Source organism: Gossypium arboreum, chromosome 12 (genome assembly GCF_025698485.1).
Source record: "Gossypium arboreum isolate Shixiya-1 chromosome 12, ASM2569848v2, whole genome shotgun sequence".
In the NCBI taxonomy this organism is placed as follows: domain Eukaryota; kingdom Viridiplantae; phylum Streptophyta; class Magnoliopsida; order Malvales; family Malvaceae; genus Gossypium; species Gossypium arboreum.
Window position 1 is genome coordinate 30408690 of NC_069081.1, and position 15329 is coordinate 30424018.

The following is a 15329-nucleotide window of genomic DNA, read 5'->3' on the forward strand; positions in this document are numbered from 1 at the left end:
TGGCTAAAACATATAGAAAAATAATACTCCTACTACCAAACGTAGGATTCATTTTTAGATTGTTGTTTTTGTTTTTTCTTTTAAGATGATTAAATATTATCAAAATAAAATGCCCTATAAAAATTTGTCTATTCCCGTATAAATTATTCTTCCTGTACTAATTTTAAAAGTTCAAATTGCAGCAACTCAAACAAGCAAATGATTAAAAGTTGTATATTTTGACACTTGAAAATCTAGAGCTTGAATCGAGACATCACCGTCCCCTCAGATTGTAACATAAAACTTTGATTATACCAAAAAAAAAAATACTACATCAGTCAAGAAAATTATTCATAAATATGATCCGAACACTAGCCATATACTGCCGACTTTGAACTTCATTCTTGTTTTCCTTCTCTGTTTATCCATGAATTATCTAAAGATTTTATCTTAGTATTTAACTGAAAAAAAAAATGATGGAAAGAAACCACAAATTTCTATAGCTGCAATAGCATACATGAATTGACACTCTTTCAATTTACTCAAAACAGACCAACGATAATCCAGGAAAATTAAGCAACAAATAATTCAGGTTAGCAATGAAGTGCGTAACATGGGTACACTTCACTCTTTGCCGACCTCCTATCTTCAAAAAGTTCACTGGAATTTAAGGGGCTTCAACTATACAAATGACTTCTTCAAGCTCTTTCATTTAAACTCGGCATCTCTTTGCAAGGTAATCACATCCACTATAGACCTCTAACCCTGGCTGGCCAAGTTGATCTTCATTATAGCAGGCACATCGCTTGCTCATCTTTCCCGTCAAAGCAATTTCTAAAGGTCTCTGAACCAACCTTGGGAAGCCATTATCACACCAAACCTGATTAAAACAATATGAGATAAGGCATAAGGTCAATTAGAGATGCCTTGAAATGTTACATCATTTGTGTAACAACTCAACTACGTGCTCCTTGTTAGCAAATGCCATTAATGAAAGAAAATATAAATTAGGAAAAAAAAATTTAACACCTACTCAATGGGAAAAAGGAAAATGGAGAGGCCAAGTATAACTGCATAAAAGAGAACATAAAGGTCTATCATACACGTTAAGGTCTGTGAATAGATCATCTGTATATGTGAAAAGAGGGCCCCATACCCTTACAATTGATTATGTTGAAATTTCAAAACTTGGGTCAAAGCTTTCTCCTTTATCCGTGTGTCAGTGTGTGATTTGAGGTATTCATGTGCACAAGTGTGCTCTAACCTATTTTTACTCCATTTCTGGAACCTCAACTATAGGTCATGGTGTTCAAGCCAGTGGCCTATCCTCAAGACCAAAAGTAAGAAGCAGAAAGGAAAACAATTATTGTTTATATTATGAAATCAAAAAAATAACAAATTTTAGACATCTTCGAGCAGGCTTATCATCTTCATTCGTTTTTCATATCTATCATCATTAATTTTAGCTCCATTTTTTTAAAAGGTATAGGAAATATTTATTTTTAGCTAAGGGCAAGGAGCCATTGGAGCTTTAGGGATATCAGCTTCACGTTTTTTATGCTTCTACAACATGTCCAGACAGAAGTCTGGTTAACTTATTAAGCTTTTTTACTTTACATATGTCATAGAAGAAACAAAATGGATTTTCTGGAGAGTAATCATCTGTTGGGAGGTATGAGCAGGGTGTGAATTTCAGCAGGCTACTTAACTTTGCTTAAGTTAAATTGGAAGGTTTCCCATCCCAATTTTAAAGCTATGAGAGCACATACCTCTCCACCATCATCTTGACTCCATCTTGAATTGCAACTGGGTTGCTTAGCTTCCATTTCTTTTTGTTTCTCCATGAGTTGTGCTCCTCTAGCAGCCTTTGCTTCTGCTCCCTTTAGATATTTTGTGGGATTTCCTTGGCTATCATAGTAGCGACCCACAAGCCTTCCAACAAATCTGCAATTAAGAATCAAGAATTAAACAGATTAGAAATCATTTTGATAATTGCTGAAAAGTTGCGATGGGTTTTGTCTGGATTGATGGGTACTTAATGGCAACAGATGTAAATTCAAGAGTAAAGCCATGAAGAATAAAGCCAAAGGCAAAGACAATATTTAAAAACTGGTCCATACAGTTTTTTTTTCTGGTTTATCCGATTCCGGTTTAAAACAGTCCTGGTCAAAACGGTTTTAAGACACTGGTTGAACCACCGGATCAGCCGGTTTCCGGTTCAAAACCAACCAGTCTGCTCCCAACAACACTTAAGGGAAGTGATTGGATTGTGGACTTAGGAGCAACCAACCATAGGACAGGTGATGAGACATTATTTGAATCTTTAAAACTATGTTATGAGAATCTAACAATAAAGATAGCAGATGGATCTCTCTCAAAAATAGTTGACAAGTTCATTAAAATTTTGAAGGACCTAATCCTCCACTCCATTCTTTTGGTTCCAAATCTAGATTCTAATCTTCTGTCCATAAGTAATCTTACAAAAGAATAGGAGTGTTACTAAATTTTATCAAAATTAATGTGCATTTCAAGACTTGAACTTGTGTTGGATGATTGAAAAGGTTGAATCGTGCTCGGGTCTCTATCTTCTTAAATTCCTGCTAGCCAAAGAATAAAGCCACCAAGCCCAAGTGTCTTCTGGGTCAATCCCAAAATACTTTGACTTTATTTCTTCCTCAGACAATAACCTTGTTATGTTATGGCATTATAGACTAGGACAACAAAATTTCGTGCATCTTAAGAAGTTATTTCCTTGTTTAAGAGTAAAATACCAAGAATTTTAGTGTGAGATTTTTCAACTCTCCAAACATACACGAAACATATATCCTAGTCATTCATATAAGTTAAACTTTCTCAATAATCTATAGTGGAGTGTTGGGACCATCTAAGGTAAGAACTATTACTGGCTGTTGTGATTTGTTTCAATCATAGATGATCACACTAGACTTATGTAGGCATTCCTAATTAAAGAAAAACCTGAAGTGGGGCAAAATTTTAAAATACTTCAACACCATGGTCCAAACACAGTCTCAAACAAAGATACAAGTCCTGAGAACTCATAAAGCTAAAGAATACTTCAAGGTTTGAAGTGAGACATGAGTCCCAAACTCCCGCACCAGGAACAGTGAAACACCTTTAAAACCCAATAGAGATCTCTTTGTATACACTGGGAAGAAAAGAAGCAGACAGGAGATTGAGGAACCAACACTAATTTAGCAATCAGGAGTCTGATCCAAGTTCAAATTTTGATAAACACTCACCAGGTAACACAAACTCGGATTCTAATGAGCTGGCCTTTAATGATTTGGATTGTCCTATTGCTTATATGAAGGGTTGTCCTCTAATTTCGAGCATCGATGACTAATCCAGACAATATTACAATTCTAAAAAACCCATCTATAAAGCCCTAAAGGAACAAGAATATAGAAAAGCTGTGAATGAAGAAATTCAAGCCTTGAAAAAGAATGAAACCTGGGAGATTATAGATTTGCCACCAAACAAGAATCCAATAGCATGCAAATGGGTCTTTACACTAAAATATAAACAAGATGCAAGTGTGGACAGATTCAAGGCCAGAATCATTGCAAAAGGATTCACTCAGTCCTATGTAATCGACTACCAAGACACGTTTGCTCTGTTGCAAAACTCAATACAATTGGAATCCTCCTCTGTTGCAAAAGGATATTTTCAAAGTCAAGCAGATCATAATTTGTCCATCAAACATACACAATGAAAACCTCCAGCCTTATTATGCATGTAGATGATATAATCTTAACAAGGAATGATATCTAGAAGATGAATATTTTAAAGGAGGTATTGGAAAAAAGAATTCGAGATCAAGGACCTTGACAACACAAGTTCTAGAGATGGAAGCAACGGATTCAAGGAATGGAATCTTTGCTTCTCAAAGAAGTATATACTTGATTTGTTAGAAGAAACAAGAATGCTCGAACGTTATTGTTGAGAACATGGGAACAGGATTAAATCACTGAGCGATTAAGGAGAACACTAGAAGCGATGGCCTTCCCTTTATAACTATTCCTAGAATGACCTATGGTGATTGATGATCAGCTCGTCGAAGAGAGGCTGAAACCTTCAGGACTCATTTAGGGAGACGCTTAGATCTCTTTTAAAGTAGATTGAAATTCTGCTTATCATTTTATTCTCCAATGGGTCCTTAAATAGAGACTATCATAAAAAGACATTTCTAGAAGAAGTTTCTAGAAGGAAGTAAAACAACTTAACCCTAATAATTAAAAATAGCTTAAAATAAACTAACCCAAAAGTGAAAGTAATGTAACGTAAAATAAAAAGTAAATAGTTTTACTTTAGAGACTTAAACTAAAGTCTTTTTTCCTCTCATATGTGTGACCTATAAAAGCACCCACAACATTACCCCCCTCCCGCAGAAAAAGCTTGTCCTCAAGCTCAAAGTCAAGATAAGCCACACGGAATTGATCCAAATCTTCTTAATTAGCATCAAAACTAGGCAAACCAATCCAGTGAACTAAGAGTTCTTGGTGACCATAATTGAGACAAATCCAAATAACAAAAGCAGGAGCATGAACAATACGACCATCTTGTATCGGTGGAAGAGTAGGTGACGCAAAAGGATTATCACCTTTAAAAGCCTTCCATAAAGAAACATGGAAAACATTAAGAATTTTGCTGTTTGAAGGTAGCTGCAATTCGTATGTCACAAGACCAATCTTGCAAATAATTTGAAAAGGATCATAGTATTGGGGAGACAACTTATGAGAATCCGATTGCCTGATAGAATGTTAACGTTAGGATTGTAAGCGAAGCCAACAACACATCTCTATGACCCTTTTCATAATAAATCTTCATGCGTTGTTGCGCTTGAAGCAATCTATCTCTAATGTTGGGCAAAGCCTTATCCCTGTCCATCAATGTAATGTCAACAGCCTCTATGGTAGGGTAATTGCTTAAATGGTTGATTGTGACGTTTAATGGCAATGTTAAGTTGGTTTATATGTTAAATTGATGAATTGTGCAATTGCTTGTGTAGATTCAAAAACTAAAGTTACCCAAGATTAACGACCTTTGGTAAAGTCATAAACCATGAAAAATAGAGGCCGACTAAGTTACAAAATGGAGAATGACTCTAGCTTAACTAAATCAGTTAACCTCCTTAAGCATTGACAAATCGAGATACCTAGTGTATGCTAGAGCCAAAATGTGAGAGCGAAGAGACTAATGGCGAATTTTAGTCTGATGCAAGTAGAAAGACCGAGAGAACCTAGGATTAGTTATACAACAAATCAATTTAGTATCTCGTTCCATAGCCATTAGATAGATCAATTGACCATTACTATAGACTTGTTGGGGAAAGACTTGAGAGTTTGGTTTTTAGAATTCAAATCATTGAGTTGTCTAAATTAGTGTTAATTCAAATGAATATAATGTTGATAACACCTAATTTGAGTAAATTGGTGCTTGGCTTGCTAGTTTAGAGTATTCGAAATTTAACAAAGGTTTAACCATTTTGATTCTCCCTTGGCCATGATCCTTAAGAGTATTTCACCAAAGTTTTTCATTGTAAACAAGATCTATACAATAACTTGACATCGTACACTTGCATTAAATCCAATCTTAAAATTTAATTATTTTAAAACACACAGAATGAATGGCCACTCCCTCAAATATCGTTACTGGTCGAGACAATCTTCACAAGTACTCTTTAGAAGAAATTATTTAGGTTGTCATGGTCAAAATCAAAATGTTTTGCATACCACCCTCAGACTAACAGCCAAAGTGGTTAACTGTGGAATAAAGATTTACTTACACTGGATGGTAGGTGAGACCTAAGGATTGGGCTAGGTGAATACCCTTGGCAAAGTGTTGGTATAACACCAACTTTCACACTTCAACACAAAATACTCCTTATGAGTTAGTTTATCAACAACCAACTCCTAATCAAATTCCATATTTGCCTTGGAATTCAACTATTGGGGCCATAGATGAGTTCACAAGTATGAGAAGTTGCGATTAAGCTGCTGAAGTTTCTTCTTGAAAGGGCTCGATAGAGGATGAAACAACAAATGGATAAAAGTACATTTGATTGTCAATTGCAAGAGACCGGGTGTACGCGAAATTGCAATAGTACAGGTAAAAGACAATGGCCAACAGAATGTGTTCATAGCCAACAACTAGGTATTTTAGTCCATATGAAGTTGTGAAGAAGATAGGATCTCACTCAATCACCTGTATTCTATATTTCCCAATTGAAGAAGCATGTGGGAAATGGGCTCAATCAATCACACCTTCCTTTGGTTGATGATGATGGGCTCTTAGCTCAAGAACCAATAGCAGTGCTAGATAGTGGATTTAACAAAAGAAGGGGCAGGATGATCGCTAAAGTTTAGGTGCAATATAGTAATTGTTTTCCCTAGTATACAACATGGGATTGTTTATGGTATCTACGGTAGAAATATCAATGTTCCATCCTTGATGCCAAGGATGATTTCAAGGGGGAGCATTGTTATAATTACACTAAGCTTTTATCTTTAATTCTTGTTTACTTTATTTTTATGTTTCTATTTGGATTTCTCATAGTAACCTTAGTGGCTTGAAAGTGTATATGGGGTTGGTCATGGAAGCCCATATGAACTAACGAAGCTAACTCGACATTTGATTTGAATATAGGCTAACAATTACCATGAGTATGAATATAAAAAATAAATAAATAAAAACTCGTCATTTCTTAATTTTATTGCAACAATTGATTTGTTCCAATCGACAACAAAGTTCCTCAACCATATACAACAAATCCAATTCAAATCCCATATCAATTCCAAAGTCTCATTGTGTCGAGATGGGGATCCCACTAGAAAATGATATGTCGAAGTGGCATAGTCAAGCTCCTAAAGTGTTTTACGTATTGCTCCTTGCATTACCATACATAAGAGAAATAATTCAGCTAAACATAAAGCCCTAAATTGGACTCTCTTAGTGGTTTTAGAACTAAACATCTATGGGACATATGGAACATGTGTTTTCTTCTTGATAGGTTTGAATACAAAATTATCAATGTTCTATAGTTACAAAGAAATTTGGACAGTCTTCATGAAAGAATAATGAACAGTAAGGAACTTACTTGTAGCTTCTGAAGTAGAAGTCTCGCCATCCAACTACACTATGAACCTACAAAGATGAATAACTGAGTCAGACAAATTAATTTTATAACTAATATATGGCATCAGACAAGAAACATGTAAGAAACACCAAAGACGCCCATCTTGTACTACTAGTATTTTTGAAAGAAGAAAATTGGAGTAACAAAATGAAAACAGAGTAATTTACTAACATGATATTCGGTGGAGAAACATGCATTCATACACAAACACAAATAATTGTGAAAAGGATGCCAGCAAAAAGCATTTGTAAGAAAAATAACCAAACCCAAATGTCAAAAAAAAAAGATGCCAAAAATAGCTTAAGTGCTCCTTTTACTTAAAGTGTAGTTTTCTTTTGCTTTTGATTAATGATTAACCTCCATTAGCTTATGGATAAATCAAAAGGCAAACATATAATAGCATACCCCTGAAAGGGAAGAGGAAATGCATCATTACCTCGGTGCTGGATAAACCTCGCAATGCATCTGTAAGTCCATCTCCTGTTTGAAAATTGAAGAAACAAGGGATAAAAATATTTATCAAGCTAAAATGAAATTTTCTATGGCAGCTCTTAGATATGTAATATTTTCTAAAAGAAATTTACTCCATACACAATTTGTTATTTTGTCAATGTAGTGACGACAAAGATGCACATTGTATGTGTGTACCTTCATCAGTTTTCAGAACCTCTTTTTTGTGTTTGTATTTAGCATCATAACCTGAGGTTAAGCCTAGAAGTAAAGTTCATTCTATGTGGTATCAATGAAACATTTATATTGTCAAGCATAAAAGAACTTAACAAGACTTGGGAATAAAAAAATGCATATAGCTTAAATGTGCCCAATTGCTAATATCTATTACAGCATAAGCCAGTGATCAGTATGATTCTAATTTTCTTAGAATTTAGTCCCAACTTTTATTAACATCTTTTTTAATTTGCATTAAAGGTTGTGGACTTTGTGACAATAACCCTCCTATGTTTCTAATGACCCTAACAGAAGATGGTGACTGGAAAAAGCACTAGGAAAACAATCTTTAATATCTTAATTATCTTATGGGCTGCTTCTAGAGTTAATCATCAAGGACTTTCTCCATCTCAGTCAAGTCATGTTAAGATTTGAAAATTAACCAACTAGTCAAGCCTTCTCTCACTTTCTTGCAAGGATATGCAAATACCAATTCCAAATTTGTTTCTGTTGCATTTCATGGTCAAGAAAGGAATTAAAAATAGATGATTCATTCGTTTGGTTCAATCAATGAGGAACCATAGTTGGCCATTTCCCGATTTTTAATTGCCTGAGAGGAGACATAGAATTTTGCTTTAGCTTATGTACAATCAGAATTAATTCAGAATATGTATAAGTCAGCTTACTAATTCTTTTTCTTTGTTTGCTCCTCACTTTGATTTTCCGAACAGCTTTTAAGTCATTTTCTCTAAAACCAAAACCCTCAAAACCATCCTGACAAATAAGCTGAAGGATCACAACACTTACCTGTAAAATTTCCAGAAACAAATGCACGGGAGGCATCTCTGAATTTTCAACATTCAGCAAAATTGAAATCAGTTTGCAGATTTGGAAATACACTGAAAGGATGCAATTGGCACATGAAGATAGCCCAACAAGCTTTGTTAAGGGGGAATAATTGTATCAAAACTAGGAATTAAGTAAAGCTTCTGAAAGGTTTCGTCAATAACATAAAGAATTTGAACAAGTAATAGCAACTAATAAGCAGAAATACAGTTTAGCATAAAATATTTATAAACATATATCTGAAAGGAAACAAATAGGATAATTAAGTAACATAAACTACTTGAACGACCCAATTTCCTAGTAAAGAAAACAAACAAACCTTCCAGCGAAATGATTGTAACCTCCTCCAGCACCATAGTGAGATTTTCCCTTCGTAACGTCAAATACAGATCTAATCACAAAGTATTAAATTGGATTAGCATTTTAGAACATGTTCATATAATAATATGACGAATAAGGGAAAAGAAAGTACCCCAAAATTCCTAAGAGTATGGGTAATGAATCACCAGTTCCATTATATAGCGCCAGCTCTTCAACAGTGAACAATTTCTGCATAAAATTAAAAATTAACCAAGAAGAAAATATTTGAAATTTCCAAGCACAAAAAAAGAACAGGAAAAAAAAAGGAAAAACGAGATGGAAGACCTGTGAAGAGTTAAATTTTAGGAGAAAAGCCACTAGAGCGACCAGAAGTGTAAACCCAAAGAAAGAAGAGGTTATAAATTTCTTAGCCGGAAATGCCATTTTTTCCGGTGCCGAGATTCAAATTGAACTTTTGGTTTAGGTAAAGCAGTTGAAGAGCAGACAAATTTTAATGCTTCCTATTTTCAACTTTCTTCCATTTGGTCAAATGTAGTTTTACATAGATATAGATATATATAAATCTCATAATTACTCCATATTTAATGTGTAATTTGGTATATAAAATAATCTTATATGAATTAAATTTTAATTTTGGTTTGAATGTAAATAAAAATTATTTTGATTTAATTATATACATTTAAAAATAAATATATTAATTTTTATATATTAGATAAATATAATTATTTATGTAAGCAATATGTAAAGATAAAATGATGTTATATTAATAATGGATTTGGTGATTTGTGAAAACTAAATCATATCAAATTTTATGTACAAAAACATACAAAATCAAAATTTATTATTAACATTACACAATGAGTCAAAGTTCATGTCTAGTTTGAAAATGTTGAAAATGAAAAAATGGGAAACATTTAGAAATGAATGTAGTTTTCTTCAAAATGAAAATGCAAATGCAAATGAACGTAGTTAAATATATTTTCTCGTAAATTCTTTTACAGTAAAGTTGTAATAATTTTAACGGAATTAGAATTGAGTTGCAAAGATTATTTAATTGAGAAAATAATTGAGATGTTTATTTTAGGAAATAGAAAAACAAATATTGCGTTAGATTGAATTATAAAGTATTGGTTAAAAGTCTAGGAAGTACTTATAATTAGACCTGATATTAGAGAGGCCCAAAAGCCCCACATGTTAAAAGGGAGGGACGATAATGTTGGGAAATATGTCCATATTGTAATAAACATGTAATTGTTTTCTATTTATTTGAACGATAAATAAAAAAATAAAGTTAATTTCACATTTCACTATTATGTATTTTGTATTTTTGTCTTTCATATTTTGCATACGTAGCGAAATTGTGACAAACAAATATTAATTTATTGATTGTTGAAATTCAAACTGATGATGAGTGGCATTGTAAGAATGTTTACATTGCGAGAAAGCCAACTTACTTCAGTAGATAATCTAAACAAGTCTATAATCTCGTAAAAGAATTAAAGTGAACATTTGATTCAAATATTGAAAAGGATTATTATGTCATCTACAATTCCAATTGAGGAGATGACTAGTTTTAGCTATCAGAGTAGTTGACTCCACAGGTAGAGACATAGATGTATTCATTGGCAGAATGATACATTAGACTAGACCCATAATGAATTAATTTTGAATTCGTTTGTGAATTAATTCACTTGTAACTTTCATGGTGTGATTTATCTAAATCCTGAGTTAGTCGCTGGCCATGCATATGTAATTCATGTGCTTTGATATAAGTGGAGGCTTATGCTCTAAAGATGATCGAGTCAATAACCGGTATGTTGGGTACATAACTTGTGTATGACATGGTTTTACTAGCAATAGTGGAATTTATAGAACAATTAAAGAGTTGTCGATATCCTCTCATTGACATTGTGTGAGTTGATAAATATGAAACGTGGTCACCGGTTACTTATTGTCGAATGAGTAATTTATCACAGGCATTTGCTAACAGTGATAATATTAATCATTAAGAAAACACAATAGTGACAATGAGATAAAATGAGATTGTATTGAGTGAACGAATTTAACTCAAAGGAATCAATGATATCCGATGAGGGTAACACACACATAACGAGGTCATTGGACAAAACAGTTGGATGAATTACTTTCGTAAAGAGTATACAATAGGGAGTTTTCATGTAACACCCCGTACCCGAGACCGTTGCCGGAGTCGAACACGAGGTGCTAACCGACTTAATTCATTTACTCTCACAGTCCATTTAAAAATTTTCCAGACGACTGGCTGACAGCGTCACTGTCACCTTAAAAATCATAACTTGAGTTCCAAAACTCGAAAATCAGTTTCAAAATTTTTTTCCGAAACTTGACTCATATATCCATCTATAGATTTTTTTTCTAAAATTTTTGCTCGGGCCAATTAGTACAGTTTATTAGTTAAAGCCTCCCCTATTACAGGGTGCGACTACACTAACCTTCATGCATTACGATTTGGATATCTCCCTGTACAGAGCTTCAATACTGATGCCGTTTTTTCTATAGAAACTAGACTCAAAAAGGAATCTATACATATATGGCATGACTTCTAAATGTCTCTGGTTAATTTATAATGAATTTCCAAAGTCAGATCAGGGGATCCAGAAACCGTTCTAGCCCTGTCTCACGAAAACTTTAACATCTCATAATATACTGTTCATATGAATGTTTCGTTACTTTCCTATGAAAATAGATTCATCAAGGTTCGATTACATAATTTATTCGCTATTTAATTCCATTCTTACTATTTTTAGAGATTTTTCACATCCACATCACTGCTGCTGCCAGCATCTATTTTTAAGGTAAACTTTACCTATTTCATGATCCTCCATGGATCAACTAGAGTTTGTCATACATATACCAAAAGTGATAATGAATAACCATTCCCATGACTAACCGTTACCAACATTTCCATACCTCTCGACGGACAACATACAAAACGATTATAATGCTATGATCAAAGTATACTTAAGCCATTTTCGCATGGCTATCCAAATTTACACAAAACCGAAAGGTACATGACCTACAACAAAAGGGTAGTCCTATACATTAACCAAAATATCCTCTCACTACTAGTCTATTCTATACATGCCATAAGATATTCCAAAACGTAGCAGTACCAAACGGTGGATGGTGATAATGTGACTAGTTCTTGACGATCCCCGAGCCTGCGACTTCCAAATGAGATCTATAAAGCGAGGAAACAAAGTACGGAGTAAGCATTATAATGCTTAGTAAGTTTTAAGTGTCAACAGATAACAATCAAATTATAACATAGTTGTTCGTATTTTTATTTCACTCTTCCTTCGGGCATACCATCCCCTTTTCCGAATATGCACGTCTCATCATATGTAATAAGCAGATAAATTCTCACTTGATGGTGACCTCTTATGATCATAGGTACATTACATATTTTTACCTGACTTTCCACATTGACCAAATGCACAATAATCATAGAACAGTCTTATTGCTTTACTCACATGTGCATCACATAACGACCTTGTGATTTAGTCTAAATCAAACTTAAATATAATCTCAAAATACATACCTGACCAACTTAACGCATTGAACGTATTTATTACTAATTGTCACTGTGAAGTCGCATAATCTTACGCTTTACTTGAATCTTCAGCAAAACCTTTAGTTCGGGGCTTACCCGGACAAAATCTCCACACGTAGTCATCGGGTCATTAGAGCTCGGATATAGTACGAGCACGAAGCCTACGGTCATTAATTAGTGATAATATTCTCGCATAAAGCTGCGGGGTTTTAACCGGATATAATATCGACACAAATGCCCTTCGGGACTTATCACATTTATACACTTCCACATCCATCACGTTGGCCACTCGGCCTTATCACATATATAAACTTTCACATTCATCACATTGGCCATTAGGCCTTATCACATATATATACACCTTCACATTCATCATATCGGCCATTAGGCCTTATCACATATATACACTTTCACATTCATCACATCGGCCATTAGGCCTTATCACATATATACACTTTCACATTCATCACATCGGCCATTAGGCCTTATCACATATATATACACCTTCACATTCATCACATCGGCCATTAGGCCTTATCACATATATACACTTTCACGTTCATCACATCGGCCATTAGGCCTTATCACGTATATATACACTTTCACAAATTTTAATATCAAAGATCCATCTAACACTCATATATCATTTTACAATATCACGAATTAGAATTCAAGTATGGGTTTAATCAATAGCTTATGAGCAACTAAAACAAGTTTTATCCATGTTTACAACAAAATCACATATTCACTACGAGCTGTTTTTCCTGAGCAATTGTCACTAAATTATTTATAACCGGAGCTACAAGGCTCCGAATCACTTGCCGTTAATTTTCCCTAAATATAGACTCGTATATCTTCCATCCATAAATTTTTCAGAATTTTAGGTTTGGCCAATCAATACCAGATTTTTCTTAAAGTTTCCCCTGTTTCACTATTTGACTAACCTGACCAGTCTTCACTACGAATCAAAATTCTCATTGTACAGAATTCAAAGTATGTTCTATTTGATTTCATTTGAAACTAGACTCATTAAGCAGTCTAAGCATATAAATTTTATCTTGTAACCATTTTTGTACAAATTATAGTGATTTTCCTAAAACAGAACAGGAGATTTCGGAGTCATTCTGACCCTGTCCCACACAACTTTAAATATCTCTTTATAGAAAATTTCTTTGCTTCCACGGTCTCTTTTATAAGAAACTAGACCAACTAAGCTTTGATTACATATTTTATTCAGCCTATAATTCCACACCAACAATTTATAGTGATTTTCTAAAATCACATTACTGCTGCTGTCCAAGCAAATTATTACAATTTGCTCTTAAATTTCCAAGTCCAAACACTTATGAACTTACCATTTGAGTTTAAGACATATCATGGCCACATCATATCTTATTAAATCAACTCATTATGTCCTATTATGATTGAATTTACTCAACGATTAATCGCTTAAAACTTACCTCGAAGTGGTCGACGATTAGATGTCCACGGCTATTCGCTTACTTTCTCTTTTCCCCCATCCGACTTTGATCCTCTTTGCTCTTAAGCTTAAGTAAAACAATAGATTTGCTTAAGTACTTAACTAATATTATTCACTTAACAATCACATTTGGCAATCACATATCATTTAATCTATATCTAAAACGATAGATTTAAATATGTATCATATTTATGGTCAAACATAGCAAGAAAACTAAATAGGCTTTACTAGCCATACTTAGTTCTATTATAATATAACTTCACTTACTTATATGCACATTAACTAAGCACTTAACAATTTTCGTTAGCCATTAAACTCATTCGGCACAAGCCTACTTCATTTCAATTTTGTCACTCTTGAACTTATCCATAATACCCTAAGTTCATTTAGTAGCTAGGCAACAATTATACAAAACAACAATGTACTTAACCAATTCCTCAGGCATACATTCGGCAATATATATATATATATATATATGTTAATGACGAAAACACTTAGGCCAATTCTAAAACATCCACGAATCATACTTCCAAAATGAGCTACTTCCATGGCCGATTATATTTCATCATTAACATACCTCATTTTTGAATCATATAATCAACATCACAACACATCTCCAAAACACAAATCATACCTATCATATTTACTCATATGGCGAATATACATACCCCATATAATATCATTTTCATTTCATTTAACACTTAATTTCCACCACATAAACACTTGGCCGAATAATCCTAAACTAGCAAAACTCCACATTTGTTCATACCATCTTTTAAAATCACATATATCTATTTAGGTAGCTCATATTTTCCCCTTTCTAATATTTCTATCCAAAACATCAAAACACTATCCTTTTTGCATTTACCCCATAATACCGTATGCACAATTTGTCACCAAAACTAAAGAGAAATCAACATATGGGTTGCAATAAGAGCTTGACTACTAGCTAGATTCTCCTAAAAATCAATAGAAATAACATGAACTCCTACCTTATTTAACCTCCAAGATAGTCGAATGCCCTAGACAAGTTCCTTCCTCTTTCCTTTTTGTTTCTATTTGTGCAAGAAGGTAAGGAAGATGAACACACTCTTACCTTTATTTCCTTAAAGGTGACCAAATGCCTTAACTTCAATTTCTTCTCTTTTTTTTTTCTCTTTAGGTACGACAATGGGGAAAAGAAGGATGGACATACCTTGTTTCTATCACTCTTCCATTCTTTTAATTATTCTTTCTTCCATACTATAAAGCCATTAACTATTATCATGCTAAAATAAAATGCATATAAT

The 15329-nt window shown here is 33.7% G+C and overlaps 1 protein-coding gene across 2 annotated transcripts; it reads right to left on the reverse strand.

The window, feature by feature from the left end:
* Nucleotides 1-411: 411 nt before the first annotated feature.
* Nucleotides 412-9515, reverse strand: LOC108476708 (membrane-associated progesterone-binding protein 4). 2 transcript variants are annotated; one of them, XM_017778986.2, is made up of 9 exons: nucleotides 9293-9515; nucleotides 9120-9196; nucleotides 8967-9038; nucleotides 8609-8646; nucleotides 8488-8514; nucleotides 7572-7615; nucleotides 7097-7143; nucleotides 1749-1923; nucleotides 412-859 (listed from the first exon to the last, which is right to left on the reverse strand). In XM_017778986.2, the coding sequence occupies exons 1-9, from the start codon at nucleotides 9389-9391 to the stop codon at nucleotides 692-694; spliced, it is 747 nt and encodes a 248-aa protein (XP_017634475.1). In that variant the 5' UTR covers nucleotides 9392-9515; the 3' UTR covers nucleotides 412-691. The 2 variants fall into 2 exon arrangements, with proteins under 2 accessions (XP_017634475.1, XP_017634477.1); XM_017778988.2 differs by lacking the exon at nucleotides 8488-8514.
* Between the last annotated feature and the right edge of the window lie 5814 nt (nucleotides 9516-15329).

What these genes read in the sequence shown, in the direction of transcription:
- LOC108476708 (XM_017778986.2), bottom strand. Translation starts at nt 9,391, where the DNA reads ATGGCATTTCCGGCTAAGAAATTTATAACCTCTTCTTTCTTTGGGTTT. An exon ending in CAAACAAAGAAAAAGAATTA is followed by an intron (nt 7,616 to 8,487) that starts GTAAGCTGACTT and finishes ATTTTCAAACAG; the next exon opens with GAGATGGACTTACAGATGCA. An exon ending in TTCTACTTCAGAAGCTACAA is followed by an intron (nt 1,924 to 7,096) that starts GTAAGTTCCTTA and finishes TCTTAATTGCAG; the next exon opens with ATTTGTTGGAAGGCTTGTGG.